Source organism: Humulus lupulus, chromosome 7 (genome assembly GCF_963169125.1).
Source record: "Humulus lupulus chromosome 7, drHumLupu1.1, whole genome shotgun sequence".
In the NCBI taxonomy this organism is placed as follows: domain Eukaryota; kingdom Viridiplantae; phylum Streptophyta; class Magnoliopsida; order Rosales; family Cannabaceae; genus Humulus; species Humulus lupulus.
The window spans coordinates 184,348,343-184,367,150 of record NC_084799.1 but is presented as its reverse complement, the minus strand read 5'-3'; the positions used below and the strand labels follow the sequence as shown (position 1 = coordinate 184,367,150).

The 18,808-nt window shown below is 33.4% G+C and overlaps 1 protein-coding gene across 1 annotated transcript; it reads right to left on the bottom strand.

Annotated features, from left to right (window-relative positions):
• Nucleotides 1-16,441: 16,441 nt before the first annotated feature.
• On the bottom strand, nt 16,442-18,543 carry LOC133792438 (uncharacterized). The gene is made up of 3 exons (XM_062230345.1): nt 18,295-18,543; nt 17,492-17,716; nt 16,442-17,293 (listed from the first exon to the last, which is right to left on the bottom strand). The coding sequence occupies exons 1-3, from the start codon at nt 18,541-18,543 to the stop codon at nt 16,442-16,444; spliced, it is 1,326 nt and encodes a 441-aa protein (XP_062086329.1).
• Between the last annotated feature and the right edge of the window lie 265 nt (nt 18,544-18,808).

Sequence of the window (18,808 nt, the reverse complement as noted above, 5' to 3'; positions counted from 1 at the left end):
GTGGATTATGACAAGAAAAGGTGTATTGTTGAATTAAATGAGTGGTATTGCATTTGTGGCCAATGGCAAGTGAGAGGAATACCGTGTATTCACGTGGATGCTTGTATAAACAAAATGAGGGCCAACATAGAAGATTATTGCTCGCCATACTTCACCACTGAAATGTGGAGGAAGAATCTTCATGGTGTTATTCATCCCATACCTGATGAATCTATGTGGCCACAGTTTGATGATGAAGATTTATTGCCACCTGTCATAAAGGTACAACTAGGAAGACCCAAAAAACATCGCAGAAGAAGAGTTCCTGGAGAGGAAAGACCATTGTCACCTATGCCAGAAAACCAGACACAAAAAAAGTGTGTTTCTAGCACCAAAAAATGCAATAATTGTAATGAGTTTGGCCTTAATAGGAGGTCCTGCAAAAAACCCCTAACTTCATCGCAGAAACAACCATTTGAAGGCTCCTCTCAAGCACAAGTACCACCACCAATAGGCAAAGGTATGGGTAGAGGAAAGGCTAGCGGTCGAGGCAAAGGAGTTGCACCAACAACAATAACCAAGGGCAGAGGTCAAGGGATAGGAAGGGGCAAAAGAAATACACCAACACCAACAAGTAGGGGTACCACATCTTCTGAGGTACACAATTTAAACCTAAGATTATTGATTTCTAATTTTCAATCTGATGAATCTAAGGTGGTCATGGATTTAAACTACAATGTCTCAGGTTCCATTTGGGAGCTTAGACCAATCTGCTGAAGAGATGCACTTAACTGGCACACAAGTAGATCTATTCTCAACCCAGGATACTCAGTAGAACCACAACCACAACAACAACTTTTGAAGAACAAGTTTACTTTGTTTTTGGTTATATGTCACTTCTGTTGTTCATTTTGTATAGAAAAAACCATATATGGTTGCTATTTATTTTGATGTGATGTTGCTGGCTTTATTTTGTAAGGCAATGACAAGCTTAGTGTCTTTTTAGGTTTCTTATTTTGATGTAGTGCAATCAGATTATGGATGTTGGTTTGCTTGTTTATTTTGAAACATTGACTTCATATTAGGTTGTGGTCTTATGATGAAATAAGAAATTAATTTCATTTCGCAAATCCTTTTGATACTCTACCAGATTTTAGAATATGACATTTTGTTTCGAAAGCTTAAAAAATGAAACTTTTTTCACTCAATCAAATTCATATACCAAAACATAATTACATTGGATAACTAGAAACATAAATTTCATTGGATAATTAGAAACATAAATTACGTTGCAACAAATTTGGACCCATAGCCTCAATTACATCTTCCAAATTATACAAATAACAAAAATGATCATAAACATACAAAACACACATAAACTCTTTATCAGAAACTTTCCAAGGCCAAATTTTCTCTCTAAGCTTTGTACATTTTCAATCATCTTTGACTCCCATGGGCTTGAAGTTTCTTCTTCCTCCCAATATCCTTCACCATTACTTTCGTTCCAATGTTCTTCGTCCCACCAAGAGAAGTAGTTACATCCTTTTGCCCCATATGGACATCGATAGAAAAGTCTATTTGGATTTCTCTTTGTCTCATTGATTTTCAAAACACATTTTCTTCCACACCCACATTTTCTATTTTTAAACCTTACACCATTGCTGCTAATTGAGTTGTTATTGTATGAAGCCATCACCAACAGAATATAGAAGAACAATGGAGCCAGAAGAAGAACTGAGACAATAAACCAACCTTCAGATCTAGGGCATGGAGAAGAATATTGGAGATAGCATACCTTCACAACTACACCACGAAGAAGAAGAAGTCAAAGAGATTCAGACCTAGGGCATGGAGAAAAAGGCAAAGAGATTCATACCTACGGCGACCTACGCCATGGAGAAGAAGAAGGCAAGGATTAAGCTAGGTTTTTTATTTTCCCTTCCCTTTATTTTATAAAGATACAATTTTTAATTTAAGATTTTTTATAAAAATAAAATTTAATTCATTTGGAAATAACAAAAAAAAAATCCAAATCAACTATGGAGGGCAATATGGTAATTATGAAAAATCTATTGACCAAATACAAGTGGGAGGTACCATTTTTAACTGATTTTCAAATATGGGGGTACCAAGTGAGAATTATTTGTATTAGAGGGTACCAAAACGACACTTTAAAAAAACACAGGGTACCAAATGGTCAATTTCCCTATTTAAATTCATTCTCTACAATCTTAATCTTCTCGTACTAATACAAGATTGTAGCCACATTAATGAATTTATGAATTTTAGGGTAGGTACTCATTTGGTACCATGTTTTTTGACCAAGTATTGCTTTCGTACCCTCTATTATGAATAATTATCATCTCGTACCATGTAATTGTAAAATCAGTAAAAAAAATGGCACCCTCTTCTTGAATTTGGACATCAGTTTTTTATATTACTCAAATTACCATCAAGTATAAATCTTTAACTAATTAAAGTGTATAACTATAAATAAAAACTAATTAAAATATATAGCATAAAAGTAAAAGGCTTTTTTTAAAGGAAATATAACCATTTGGTACCCTGTATTGTATCAAAATACATACTCGGTACCTTATGTTTTCAATAATGCTCATTCGGTACCCTGTAATTTGAAATTGTACATATTTGGTACCCTGGACTCAAATTTGAACAATAAAACTTTATCGATATGACCAATCTGCCCTCAGTTATATGTAATTAACATATTAAATTTGAATTTGAAACTCCTATAATTGAGGATATTTTTGTCATATTGATAAAATTTAAGTTTGGGCTATCAAATATGTAATTGTACCATGTATAATTATGAATAATTATCATCTCGTACCATGTAATTGTAAAATCAGTAAAAAAAATGGCACCCTCTTCTTGAATTTGGACATCAGTTTTTTATATTACACAAATTACCATCAAGTATAAATCTTTAACTAATTAAAGTGTATAACTATAAATAAAAACTAATTAAAATATATAGCATAAAAGTAAAAGGCTTTTTTTAAAGGAAATATAACCATTTGGTACCCTGTATTGTATCAAAATACATACTCGGTACCTTATGTTTTCAATAATGCTCATTCGGTACCCTGTAATTTGAAATTGTACATATTTGGTACCCTGGACTCAAATTTGAACAATAAAACTTTATCGATATGACCAATCTGCCCTCAGTTATATGTAATTAACATATTAAATTTGAATTTGAAACTCCTATAATTGAGGATATTTTTGTCATATTGATAAAATTTAAGTTTGGGCTATCAAATATGTAGATTTTAAATTACAGGGTACCAGAGGAGTATTATTGAAAATATAGGCTACTGTGTATGAATTATGATAAAACAACAGGTACCAAATGATTATTTACCCTTTTTTTGGACTAACCAATGCCCCGAAGACTTTCAAGGACCTAATGAACATGGTGTTAAAAGATTATCAGGAAAAGTTTGAGATTGTGTTTATTGACGACCTATTGTTCTACTCCCATTTAGAAGCAGAACATGAGGAGCATCTTCGTTTCGTACTACAGAGACTGAGGGAGCATAGGAGTATGCCAAGTTCAGGAAGTGTGAGTTCTGGTTGCCTCAAGTAATATTTCTTGGTCACATTATCATGAAGGAAAGAGTTATGGTGGATCCGACCAAGATAGAAGCTTTGAGAGAATGGCCAAGGCCAAGGACTGCTTCAGAAAATAGAAGTTTCTTTGTATTGGCGGGATACTATCGACATTTTGTTGGGGGATTCTCAAATATTACAACATCTTTAACTAATTTAACGCATAAGAACATAAAGTTTGTATGGACTGATAGGTGCGAGAACAACTTCCAAGAGTTGAAGCAGTGGTTGGTCACTACACTGGTTCTTAATATGCCCCTAGACCAGGAAAAGTATGTAGTTTATTATCATGCCTCGAGGTAGGGGTTAGGTTGTGTTCTGATGCAAGTTGGGAAGGTGATTGCCTATGCCTCAAGGCAGTTGATGGAATGTGAAGCGGTACCCTACTCATGACTTGGAATTGGTAGCAGTAGTGTTTGCAATTAAGGTGTGGCAACATTACTGATACATGGAGAAGTGTGAGATATTCACTAACCATAAGAGCTTGAAGTATTTCCTTACCAAGAAGGATTTGAACATGAGGAAGAGACATTGGTTAAAGTTGGTGAAGGACTATGATTATGAAATCCTTCATTGCCCAGGAAAAGCTAATGTAGTGGTTGATGCCTTAAGTCAGAAAGGTCAGAGTTAGGTGTATGGTTCTAGATAGATTTCAATGAAGTTAGCTGAAGAAATGACCAGTGTTCGTATAGAGTTCATGGTCAATAGATTGGCGAACATAACTCTTCATTATGCACTTCTTGCTAGAAAGGATTAAGGAACCACAAATGAGTGATCCACAAACAATGAAACATAGAGAGGAAGTCTTCGTTGGAGTAGTTAAGGACTTTGCTATTTTTGAGACATATACGTTGTGATATAAGAATCAGATATGTGTTTCGATGGATGTTGTTGTTAAGAAAGAGATTTTGGATGAGTCTCAAACCACTCCATTGTCATTAAATCTAGGAGCCACGAAGATGTATATGTTGGTAACTGGTTTACCATGTGCGCAATAGAAAGCACGAGGTGTTAGGCCCAGAGATTTCAAAAAAAAAATATTTAAACAAACTTTAAATAATCGGATCAATTAACATGTAATACATGAATCATAGAGAAATAAAAGATGAGGGTTTACTAGTTGAAGAATTATCAAGAATCCTCGCTATCTTTTCGTATCTCCAACGAACATCCAATCCAAAGCAGTTCTTCAAAATACTCAGACCAAGATCTCCCAAGATGTATCTCTACACCTCAAGACGTGTGTGGGCGCGTAGAGTAATGGTAGGGAAATTTTTTTGATTCACATGATATTTTCAACACATGAGATCTTGGAATATTAGGTCTCAGACAGTTTTCAGGGATAGAGCAAATAATATGATCTATTTTCTTTCAGTCAAAAGTCTTATATTAAAAACTATTTCCGTCTCGTAGATTTATAAATGAACTAATTAAATTTTTTAAATTTAAAATTCAAATTATAAATAAATTAATAAAAGAAATATTCAAGACCCATTCTTGGACTCTGTTACACGTCAACTATAGTGCATGCACTGCAGTTGGCGTGTAACACATCCCTATTTTCAGGGATGTGTTCCAACCATTTTCTTTTAATTATTATTTAATAACTATTTATTCAAAAATATCTAAACCAGAGAACTTATTTATCAGATTTATTAAAGAATAAATATCATTTCAAATTCAAAATCCAATTTGAATTATTATAAATATTTTTTTCACTTTATTTAAATAAATAAAGCTAATTAATTCAAAATTTATTATCTTAATTATTTAAATACTGTTTTCAAAAATTCCATTTTAATTAAAAAATAATTTTTGAAAATATATTTAATTAATATATTAATCATTTAATTTGTCTCAATTACATATTTGACCCTAAAGAACAAATTTCTTCCAAATACGCCATTTTCATTATTTTTCCCAATTTCAAATCTTACCTTGAATAGTGTTGATAGAGCCATCTCGGTGACCTATAATTTCAAGCTCCAATAAATTTAGATTATTAATTAAAATTCTTTAGTATAATAAATTTAATTTATTAATCTCAATATTATTTCATTAAAAATATGAGAGTGCACTCTTATAATTATAGACATTTTTTTATTGAGTATTTTTAAAACAAAAAAGTGTCCATCAATTTAATAACTACATACATTTCAATCCTCTATTAATGGTTCATAATTAAAGTAGGAATTAATTAATGGTAAACCTCTTTAATTATATCTTATTTCCTTAAGTACCATTAACTTTACTAGTGAAGGTTAATTCATAAACTAATTTATGAATTTGAGCTCAATAACCTTTCAGTTCCAAAAGTCAACCCTTAAGAGAACCATTATTCAACTCCTCTTGGAAAGGTATAGATTCCTTATTTGTATATTATGTCCCTATCCATTTACATCAATGAGTTCTCAAAACAAAACTTTTCAGCCCGATCATTCTGACAAACCATAATGAGTGAATCAAATAACTCATATGACGTAACAGAAGTTCATAATAACTTCAGAATTAAGATCAATTTGTATATGTAACATCCCAAATTGTTAAAAAGGCTTAGAGCCTTGATTAGTGTGTCAAGAGGCATAATTGGAATTACGTGTGAAATTAATTGAATATATATGTGACTACGTGGCATACATGATTTATAAGGTAATATGAATATATAGACATGTTTATGTGTATTAAATATGCATGTGGGCCCATTCTTGTCAATAAGGGAATATTTGTAATTTGATCCGTTGAGGGTATAAATGTGATTATATGTGTTAAATGATTGAGACCACATTATTATGTGGATATATTTGCGATATTCGGCATGAGGCGATCGTATTGAGCAGATTAGCGGACTAGTCACAATGGGGTTAAATACTCGTCTCGAGGTGAGCCTAGGGTATTTCGGGAACTTAGTGCGTATATGGGATTTAGCAGGTAACGGGTAGTTATTTGGTGATTATTTTGGCATGTCAGGATTAACTGGGAATTTATAAGACTACTTGCGGATTAGCAGAAAATGTGGTAAATGATGGGTTTGCCCTTGGAGGCATTAAAGGGCTAAGGATACTAGGGGCATTTTGGTCATTCTCTAAGCTTAGGATAGACTTAGGTAACCCTGAGAAACAACGAGAAACAAAAGGTATTCTCTCAATTACTCTCTCTCATTTCTTCTTCTCTTCTCTTCTTGGTGCCTTGGTGGGTTTTTGTCATTGCGAAATAAGAAGCTTGAAAAATTGTGGATTGAAGCTAGGATTGGAGTAGGGAGCGGTTTAGGGTCGCAATTCATAGACGGTGTAAGCTCTAAACCTTGTTCTGATTAAGATTTTGGTCTAGTTTCTTTAGTGTTTTGAGTTTTGAACTTGAGGGATTAAATTTGAATGGTGATGAGGTTTTATGTTAAGTTTTTAGGTTTATGCACTACTCTGAGTGTGATGAAAATGTTTTGGGGCTTAATTCTAGGATTAGTTGTTGTATAGGATAGATTTTGGTGAATTTTGTTTAGAAAAACGTAGGAAAAGCCCAATAATTTATGGGTTTTTGGTTCGAGCTGCGGTGCTGTTCTTCAAGCATCACGACTCGTGTTCATGAGATGGCCTTAGTGATTCTCTGAAATTGCCTAAGCGTCACGGCGCTGGTTGGGGTGTGTCGCGGCCCATGTTTCCTAGGAGAGAGTCAGGCTCTCTAACTTGTAGCGCGCTGCAACCCTTGGGCCTAAGCCGCGGGTCTAATTAAGAAAAATAGCCAAAACAGTTCTTTTAACTCGGGAATTCAAACCGTAGGGCTCAGGAAGGATTCTACTACTCAGTTTAGTAGAATTCGACGTCCCAGAGGCTAGTATATGATTTTGAAGCTTCTAATTGATTTAGGTTTTAATGGTTGTTTATTATTGCGTTGTGACTAGGCTATACTGTTAGGGCTCAGGATTAGGGATCGTGCTCGGGACTGCCTTATACTTTCTACTCAGGACTCGAGGTAAGAAAATTGCACCCGAGTTGTGATTGGGGCTTGGACCCCTGTAAACAAATATGATTATGACTATGATTATATGCGAGAGTACGATTATATCTATATTTTAGAATGTTTGGTTAGGCATGTTTGATTATGCTCCAAATGATTGCGTGTTATGCAGTCTACTCATTTGTTTATGTTTGATCTGAATGTCCGACCTAAGGGAGTCGAGGCTGACGCTAAGCATGCAGATTGCAGCTTGGCCTAAGTGTGTCGGGGTCAGCTATTTTACTAGAGGACTTAGGCTAAGGGAACCGAGCCTGAACATCACTAATAAACAGAAGTGTCATTTGCACTTAACTAACTGTATTGAATGCTGAGATTGAATTATATGTTTGATTGACCAGGTTATTACTGCCTAGCTTATTGCTGGCGTCCTGTTATTATTTGAGTTAAATGAGTTGAGTTTACTGTTTATATATTGTTGGTCACTTGTGTTTGTGATTTAAGTTTTCTTGCTGAGCCTTTACTCATGGGTGTTATGTGGTGCAGGTAAGAGTAAGGAAAAGCTAGACCACTTGTGAGTTGGAGAGCCTTAGGGGCGGCATGTACATCTGCAGCTACTCGACCGCCACGGCTGAGGGATCAACAGGGACTAGAGCCAACATAATTTTGTCGCTAAGGCCGGCTTACCTTGCAATTATTTTGAAGTTGTATATGCCTTGTAAACACTTATTTTTTGGATCCCATGTACAAACTCAAACTCTTTAATGAAAAGAGCTATTTCTACGATCAATATCTTTTAACCCTAATTCGTTAATTAACCTTAGTAACACGTTTGTATCCAAATGACTTGATTAGAAAGTCCCTCGCTATTTAAAACACACAGTGTAATGGTCTTTACTCTCCAGGGCATTACAGTATATAATCATCTTATTGATATGTTTAATTAATACTTATAAAGTAAACGGTATTATTAAGTATTAATAGCATATCAGGTCATGTTCATGTATAACGTCTTTATACAAAGTACCTCCACTAATATGTCCTACTACATCAGTTATCCAGATCTAGATTACATGTATTCATAATACTAGTGAACCATACTTACATTATTTAATCCAAAGATTCCACATAACTTTGTTTCACTATGAACTGTTTAGATTTGTTCCATATAATCTTAATCCTCTCATACCAATACAAGATTTTAGGCAGAATAAATAATTTGGGAATTTTTTGATATTCGTATAATATTATTCAAATAATAATAAACAAACAATATATGCAAAAATTCATTTCAATTATTTATTTCATAAAACATTGTTCAAAACATATGTTTTAATGGGCACTAATCCCAACAATATCAGGATTTGAAATCCCTTTATTGGTGGCTAAGGATGAAGAAATATGTAGGTGAATATCTGGCTAAGTGCCTAACTTGTGAGCAAGTGAAAGATCAACACCAGAGGTCAGCATGATTATTACAACCTTTTAACATCCTAAAATTGAAATGGGACAGTATAATCATGGATTTTGTGGTTCGGTTGCCTTTGATCGTGGGGTGATACGATTATGTTTTTGTGATCATGGATCGATATATGAAATTAGTGCACTTTTTACCTGTGAGAATGAACTATAGTGTTAATCAGTATAGTGAGTTGTATGTGAAGGAGATTGTACGTCTCCATGGGGAACCGAAATCTATAGTGTCAGATCGGGATCCCACATTCACTCACTACAAGAAAAAATGCTTTTAATAACACCGAAAATGTGTTATCAAAACATACCATAACACTTTTTAATGTGTTAAGACCGACTATGTTATCGTAGGTCAGGATACTTTACATAACACTTTATCAGTGTTATACAGATGTGTTATTATACTGTCAACGATAACACACTTTCTGTGTTATTTTAATATATAGATAAGTGTTTAATTATGTTATTTATAGTCGATTATATAACACATTTCAATACTTATAAATTTGTGTTATACTACACTTTAGTATAACACTTTTGTTGTGTTATACTACACTTTAGTATAACACTTTTTTTGTGTTATACTACACTTTAGTATAGCACTTTTTTTATGTTATACTACACTTTAGTATAACACATTTTTTGTGTTATACTATACTTTAGTATAAAACATATTTTGTGTTATACTATACTTAGTATAACACATTATTTGTGTTACATAATGAAGTTTGCATAACATAATTCTTTGCATAAAAAGTTTTATTGTAATAGATATTATAACTTAATTTTCGTATTATTGTTATATTTAGATATGTTTAAATTATCATTATATATTTTATTTATATAACACTAATTTATTCTATTATATATATTTTTTTATACAATTAAAATTAGCTTTCTAATATATACTAGCATCATCAAATGAACTTGATTTTCAAATAACAAAAAGTAAGAACATTCAACATTGTATTAACAATCCACAAATTAGTATAAAACATTCAACACTGTCATCAACAACAAAATGTTCTTTAAGTATTCAAGGAGTCTAAAAGTTACTACTTTCAACACAAAGAAATAAACAAAGTTACTACTTTCAAGTAGTCTTAAGTATCCTTTTCTACTTCGCTTGTCACATCTGCAAAATAAACAAAGAAATATTTTATTGTTATTATCTAGCATCATAAATTACTTCAAGAAAAATGCTATGGAAATTATATCCAAGAAAGGACACCACATACAAAATAATGGATTCACAACTACATCAAAGCAAACAAAGAAACCAAACACTAAATTATAAGACATTGGTTATTTTTTGAGTATGAAAATCTACCTCTTGGAATAACTTTTTTAGAAGGCCATGCAACTGTGGAACCAACTGCTTCTTGTATTGTAAGCATCGCATGATTAGAACGAAATAAGTAAGATTCTGGTACAATATCAACATCAACCCATACTCGCATAAAGTCTGGTCCAAGAGGCTTTCCATGTACAGTTATCTTTGGATCACTAGAATCCCAACGACCTTCAGCAACAATTACATGTGCCCAGTCAAGCAAGTAGCAAGCATTCTTCTCTTCTCTAAAGTTATGTCTTTTTTCTAGTGCAATACTCTACCAAATTTATTTTAAAGACAATATATTAGTTTCTGTATTTGTTCTTCTAAAATGAAAATTTAAAACAATAACAACTTTTATAATTTACCTTAGGGGACTGAATATTGTTTGACTGTGGTACATTGCGAGACTGTCCTTCGCTTGGTGTCACCTTACCACCAACCTAAATATAAAACCAAGATAAGTTTCATTGGAAGAAAAGAAAACAAAGGTTTATAAGTGCAAGATAGAAATACCACCAAGTGTTCTTTAAGTAGATTCATCATTTCAGTCATTTTGAGCTTCATATTATGTTGCTCTTCTTCTAACTTGGAGATCTTGCTATTACACATATTTACAACAGTTAGCTTTGACCTTGTTACGCCTCTTCCTTGTCCGATTAAACGACCAGATTTTGGGTTACCAAACAATTTTGTCAAGGCATCCTCATCAGCGTTGTCTATAGTTCCAGATCTTAGGTCGTCAAGGAGAATCTCATTCAATGAACCCTGCATATAAATTAGTATAACTAATGTATGCATTATGGAAAATAAGTAAAAATTCACAAAAATTAAATGACTAATACTCACAAAAATATCAGATGTCGTTGGATTTACAGATTCACCATTCTTCTTGGTATGGGCTCTCCAAAAAGCATCGATTCTAGATATTTTAACATCCTCATTTTCTTTCTTCTACACAATACATCAATAGAGATTATAAAATAGAGACTACAATAATGGAAGCAAAAATACAAACAGTATAAAACTTAATTATTACCATATCATCGATTGTTCGAGCATATCCTCTTCGACTTAAGGTGTGTGGAACAACTTTCTTTCTTCTCTCTTGGTATTTGGCCCTTATATCCTATTTAATAAATAAGTAAAAGAGGCATAACTATATTTAATTTAACACCAACAGAGATAAAAGAGGCAGCAACATCACTTCTTACATCATATTTCTTACCAAATGTTCTTTACTAATTTTTTTGGCAACAAATGCTCTCCATTCTACATCACTTTTTATGAAATCCGGCTTTAAGGCTAGTCCTTCACTCTCATTTTTTGCATTGATAATATCCTTTACAAGTCTAGATTTCCCAGCTCTCCATAGTTCTGCCATCATTTCAAAGCACATCATTTTTTTCCAATCATCATGTAAGTCATATTGTGCCTACAATAGAATATAGAATAACATATTATATGTTTAAGTGTAGAGCTAAATATATATATAAAAAATACACTCATAAAACTTGTAATTCTACCCGAATAGATGCCCAAAGAACATCTCTCATAATTGGTGAAACTTTCCTCCAATCTGAAATAGTGTAAGGAACAACCTCTCGCACAAGAGCGCCCACAAAAGAAGAAAATTGCACTGAGTTAGTACCAACTAGTTGCCCTTTTTCATTCCAATTTATTATCCTTAAGTCATTGTTCCTCTTGGTAAGTTTTCCAATAGAGTTTTTCCCCTTGTCTTCTTGGCTAAGTAAATTACATTCGCATCTACATCTTGAGGTATTTCTTCATCTCAGTTTGATTTGCCTCATCAGTTGTTTTTTGTAATCTAACAGATTTTCTAAGAGGTTGTTCAAGTTCTATCTCAGCCACTTCTTCACATTTTGCAGTAGCCACTTCTTCACATTGTGCAACAGCCCCTTCTTCAAATTCTACACCAACCCTTTCCTCATCAGCTATCTCTTCATGTTCCTCCCTTACTCCCTTTTCACAAACACTATCAACTACCTTATCTACTTCATAATTAAGAGGTCGTCTAGTTTTTGAACTTCCAAGTGACATCTCCATGTCTTCCACATCATCATTTGGATCTAGCTCTATATTATAGACCATACGACGAGTTGCTGCTCTAGTACTAAGAGCAAGTGGTGAGTCAATTACAACTCTAACAGGTACAGAAAACCTACGAAGAACACTCTTTTTCTTTAAAACAGGGCTTCCAAGCAACATATCGTTACAATCAGCTTAAGTTTTCAATGATGCTTTTCGCTTTTTGGCCACAAGATTGCATAAAGCACCTGGACGAAGGTGTTATTTTGGAGATCTTCGTAATGTACTCATTTTTCGCTATTGTACTCACTTTGTTTGGACCTACTTATAGGCTATATAGATAATAAGAATACACCATACCATCGTATGGCTAAGTACTTTCAGAATTGGGTTATAATTAATTGAAGAAATTACACTTTTTAATTATAATTTTATTCCACCATACCATCATATTCTTACCAGTTTTTTTTCCCTCTAGTCTTGGCAGTTTTCCCTCTACAAGCTAATTACTCTCTTGAATAAATAAAAGCATTTCATTTCTTGGTTTTCTTTTAAATTATGGCTTTCTATTTTCTGTTAAACTAATCATATCAGCCCCTGTTTCTTATGGAATGAGCATGCATTTTTAACATCATTTTTAACAAAACAAGTGTCATATATCTCACATTTCAGGGCCAATTTAAGAAGCATAGATAGCCATCTCTTTGTTAGTGTGACCATTTTCTATTAGTATACATTATAAATTCAATCTATTGTACTCACTTTGTTTGGACCTACTTATAGGCTATATACATTTTGGAGTGTGTTTGATTCTGCAGTAAAAGGAAGTTTCGACAATGAACAAGGGTAAGATTTTCAAGCTAGCAAAGGGGTTCCATGGGGTACACTATCTAATACTTGTTTCACAGATTTGTAATTTTGAGTCAAATTTTATATTATATTCTCTGTCTATACACTATTGTAAGGGATTGCTGATGATTTTGGTCTTCTTATTATGTAAGTTTTGTAGTATTGATCTCAGAATGAATCCTGCTCTAAGTCTTAGTTCTGTATTCAGTTTCTTTTAACTAAAAACTATACAAATAGTTTAGTTAATGCTCTCCTTCAGCTGCACTAAAGAATTAGAGAAGGATTCATTTTGAGATCAATATTAAAGATAATAAATAGTAAAATATTGTGTACAATTTCTGAATGTGTAAATTACTTTTTTTTTTGTGGCTTGAAAAGCTTGTTTGCATTTTATTATGGAGATTTCTGTTGAAATCAGTAAGGCAGAGTGAGTTTCACTTATTTTAGAAAGATTTTCCTTTGATTGAAAACCTTATAGTAATTTTTGAGGAACCAAATACTAGAGAGAACTACTGAAATTCCTCATTATTAATTAATAGACAGTGCTGGTATAGACCAAAACCCTAAACATTACAAGGTTGAGTTAGATTGAGAGGCTCCCCTTTCCCAAAGATTGCCAAATTCTTCTCTAAGTAAATCTCACTCTCTATCTACAATATCTTCCCAACCTAACAGCCCAGACAACTTCTAACACAAGTCTTTCTTATTGGAGGCTTATCTAAATGCTTATCTAGTTATCTTATTGGAGGCTTATCTAAACACAAGTCTTGACCACCATTTTTTGTTAATTCTGCTGGTTTATTTTCTATCCATTTAATAGTCTCTAGTTCAAGAGATTCTAGTCTTGTTATTAATTTAAAAATCAGATTCTAAAATGGTAGCCACTAACTAATTGGGTTTTGATCAAAGACAAGATTTTAGCTTGGGTTATGGCAATTTTGTTATGGCAATTAAATCTAATCTATACATATGGAAATAATGAAAACAATATGACTAAATGAAAAATTTAATCTATACATATAATGAAAAATCTAATCTATACATATAAAAGCTTACCTAACCATCTATCAATACCAAGTCAAAAAATTCAAACAACACACAATAAGTTTTCTTCCTTATATCACCGCAGCACACAAACAAATTTTCCAGAACCTACTTCTCTAATACACACAAGTTTTCAACCTTCCGTTATCACCGCAGCACACAATTTTAATCTCATAACCTACTTCTCTATGGATGAATATTTAAGATATTCAAACTCCTCTAACATTTTTAAGATATTAATAATAAGAGTTAAAAGAACAAATTTCGTACCTCTTACAAATTAACTTTGCAATGCTCCTTTCCAATTCGATCCCCAACCTAATGAATATAATCAATACTTAAAAGATTAATACAAAATTAAAATTTGTCAATAGATATTAAAACAGCCTTTGAAATCCAAAATTTATCTAATTCGATCTTAAAATTTGGGGATAAAATATATACACACATTTACTTTAAAGGAATTTTAAGTATGACTTAGTATATTCAGTATATACTCTGGCTGAAATTACAGAGAGAAATTGAAAGGGTAGAGGCTGAACTGAAATTTAGAAGTGATAACCAAAATCTAGGCAAAGTAAATGAGATATGACCAGCAGGGAAAATGAGTTCATCAAGTGTAGCTAATGAGTGAAAATAAGAAATAACCAACAGAATATAAGCAGTAAAAAAAAAGAACTTAGAAGTGATATTCTTTCAAGGCAAAGTAAATGAGACATAAATTCATCAAGCGTAGCTAAAAATGAGAAATAACCAGCAGAATATAAGCAGTAAAAAAAAGAGCTTAGAAGTGATATTCTTTCTAGGCAAAGTACAGATATAAAGATTGTAAGAACTTAAACTATAAAAATTGGGAGCTGATATTCTTTCAAAACATCAATTAGGATCAAAATTTTATATGCATTGTTAACGTTCATTAATATGGATTCATATTTCCAATCAAACTTGTATGTTTCAATCTAATCCATGCAACTTTCAAAAAAATAATTCCCTACAACTGTCATCACCACTCACTAACCATGTATAATACAGCACTATCGATGGTGAAATTCAGTTTTCTGTCATATTGAGGGCTAAAAGGACAGTGCTACAGATCTAGTCATTGGTAAAATGGCTTTGATAAAATAGTAGAGCATTAATTACTACTGATAGAGAAATTGAGTAGTAAAAAGTAATATCAATGACATGGTTTCAATTCTAGGTGGCACTAATGGGAAAATGTGGATTGACCAACTAATTACAAAGAGCAATATGAATGAATATAATCTGTCTTATTAATCTGAACCATACAAAGACAAATATTTACAGGAGAGCTATTGAAAAACTGAAAAGGAAACTAATTTTAATAATTGGCAAAAGACATGCATGATAGTGTGATGATCTTTTAGCAACTATAGAAGTCTTGTGTTGTGATTGGCTCTTGTTATACATGTCATCTGTTTTAACTAGTCCAAACTTGCTTAACCCCAACTAGCAATTACTTGTGTATCATTTATGATTGACAAGAGCCATACAACAGTTAATAGCTAATTACTTAGCATTTTTTGAGATCTAAAATCTAACCTGATTTTTAGCTTAACTTGTATATGTTTTCACTCTTGGATGGTTAATGTTCTTTTATTCTCCATTCAGCTTTCTCTTCTCTTAAGTCAAATTATTTTTCAAAAATAAAACTATCTTATTACAACCCCAAATGCTTTTTTTTAACAGACATGCTTTTCTTCTGTAGTGGCACCATTTGAAAACATTGGCCCCCATCTCACCCTAGCTTGTCATAGTAGTTTTGGTAAGGAAAGAATGACATTTTAATGAAACTTGGCATTCCCAACATTTATACCAGTATATTTCAGAGCCAAAAATCAATCAAAGTATCTTGTCTCAAGAACAGTTCAAAATAACAATCAAAATATGATCTTTAAACATAAAATGGTAAATGCCCAAATAAAAACTCAAAATAAACTGGTAAAGTTGATAAATGAACTCAAGAACAGTTCATCAACACTTGTTTTTTTTTTTTTTTACCAAGAAGGAAAATGAACTTCATTGAACAAATGAACAATAAAAATGAGAGTCAAAGACTCAAAAAAAAACAGGAACACCTGCCAACTACAAACCAGTCAAGATAATCAACTAATTACATTGAAGGTTCCGAATATACACTTGGTCTTTAACAGACAGCTGCCTATTGGTCACTATGTAAAGCCTATATTTAGTTGTGTATTTTACTTCCTGTACTAGATTCACAACAGTCAAAGAATAACCATCATGAAAACACCTATTTTTATTTCTCCAGATGTTGTATATAACAACAGCAAAAACCATATTCACAATAGCAGCTGAAACTCTAATCCGAGCTCTAGCCAGCCACACCATCCAGCTATTACATTCAATAGGCCAAGCATCGAACCCCAGCCATTCAAAGATACTTTTAACAACCAGTTTAGAGAGAATGCAGTCAAAAAATAGATGAGAATGACTCTCAGGATATCTCTCACAAACCGGACAGATCAATGTATTCATATGAACATGCAGCCTACTGAGATTGTCTCTTGTTAAAAGCTGAGACTTAACCACCTGCCAAAGCATAAATCTGTGTTTAGGAAGGATTAATTTACTCCAAACAGTCCGATAATAATCAACCCTTTGCTGGTCTACAAGGCTGTTATACAATTTTGAAGACTGAAACTTCCCTTGCACACCAGCAGAGAGAATAGCAGCAGGGTTAAAACGATCTTTGAGATGGCAGAGCTTCCACCAATACCAGCTACAATCTTCTTTTAGTTCATAATTCCAAATATTGACTCCTTTCAGATAAATGGAATTGATCCATTTAACCCATAACAAATCTGGTTTAGCAGATATAGCCCATACATACTTTGCTAAAACAGTCTGATTCCAACTTGCTCCATCTCTAAATCCCAGTCCACCATAGGCTTTGGGGAGGCAAACCTTCTGCCAAGAGGGGATGTGAATCTTGCTTCTCTGGCCAAATGTACCCCACAGAGAATCCCTACAAAGTTTTTCAATTTCCTTGATAATGCTTTGAGGCAAAACAAAAATGGTCATCCAATAGTTTCGAAGCCCAAGCAAAACAGAATTGATAAGTTGTATGCGGCCAGCAATGGAGAGATGTCTACTCGCCCAGTTCTGAATTTTTAAACAAAATTTCTAAATAATTACCTCATAATCTTCATGTCTCCATTTGGTAGGCCTCATGGGAACCCCAAGGTACTTAAGAGGAAAAGTACCTTCAGTCAGATTAATTTCTTGGGCAATCCGAGTTCTGTCATTGCTAGTGACTCCACCAAAAAAAATATGAGATTTACCAGAGTTTATTGAAAGCCCAGTAGCAGCAGCAAAATCATCAAGAACCTCCTTGACACTTCTTACAGCTGAGATAGAACCCTTACAGAATAAAAGCAAATCATCCGCAAAGCACAAATTAATAAGCTTGAGACTTTTACACATAGGGTGATATCTAAAGGGGGATTTAAGCGCCGCTAGTTGTAAACTTCTTGTCAAATATTCCATTATAAGAACAAACAATAAAGGTGACATGGGATCACCTTGCCTCAGCCCTTTTTCACCTTTAAATTTTCCTTGAATTCTGCCATTCATCAGTAGAGAATAGGATGTATTCCGAACACATGACATAACCCATCCTATGAATTTCATAGGAAATCTTAGAGCTTTTAACAGGTCCTCAAGAAACTCCTAGTCTACTGTGTCATAGGCCTTACTTAGATCAATCTTGATAGCACATCTTGATGAAGTAGAAGTCCTCCCATAGTTTTTGATGAGATCTTGAAAAATCATTATATTATGGGCTATTGAGCGACCTTTAACAAACGCTCCCTGATTTGGTTGTACAAGATCAGGGAGAACTAAAGCCAGTCTCTTACAAATCAATTTAGCCATACACTTGTACAATGTAGAGCAGCGGCTATGGGTCTATAGTCAACCGCCCGGGAGGGGTTAGCTACCTTAGGAATCAGAGACAAGGTTGTTTCATGAAGCTCAGATGGAAAGTGACCTGTTTTAAAACACTGAGTTATTGCAGCACAGACCTCATCCCCTATGTCATGCCAAATAGCTTTAAAAAAGCCTGAACCAAATCCATCAGGTCCTGGAGATTTGGTAATAGGAATGCCAAACAAAGAATCCCGAATCTCCTTCTTTGAAAAAGGTTTCAGAAGCTTCACTTGCTTCTCAACAGAAAGCTTAGGACCCATCTCAACAATCTAGATTTTTAATCTGCCTGTAGCCGAGCTAGTACTACCTAAAAAGCATCTAAAATGACCCACAAAATGAGAAACAACTTCTGAGAATTTATCAACTAATTTTCCTTCTTCTGTGATGAAAGAGACAATACCATTTTAAGCTTTACGCTTCTTTAAAAAAGCATAAAAGAATGAAGTGTTCATATCTCCTTGTCTCAGCCATGTTATCTTACTCCTCTGGATTAAAAAACCATGATAAAGCATTTCCTGGACAGAG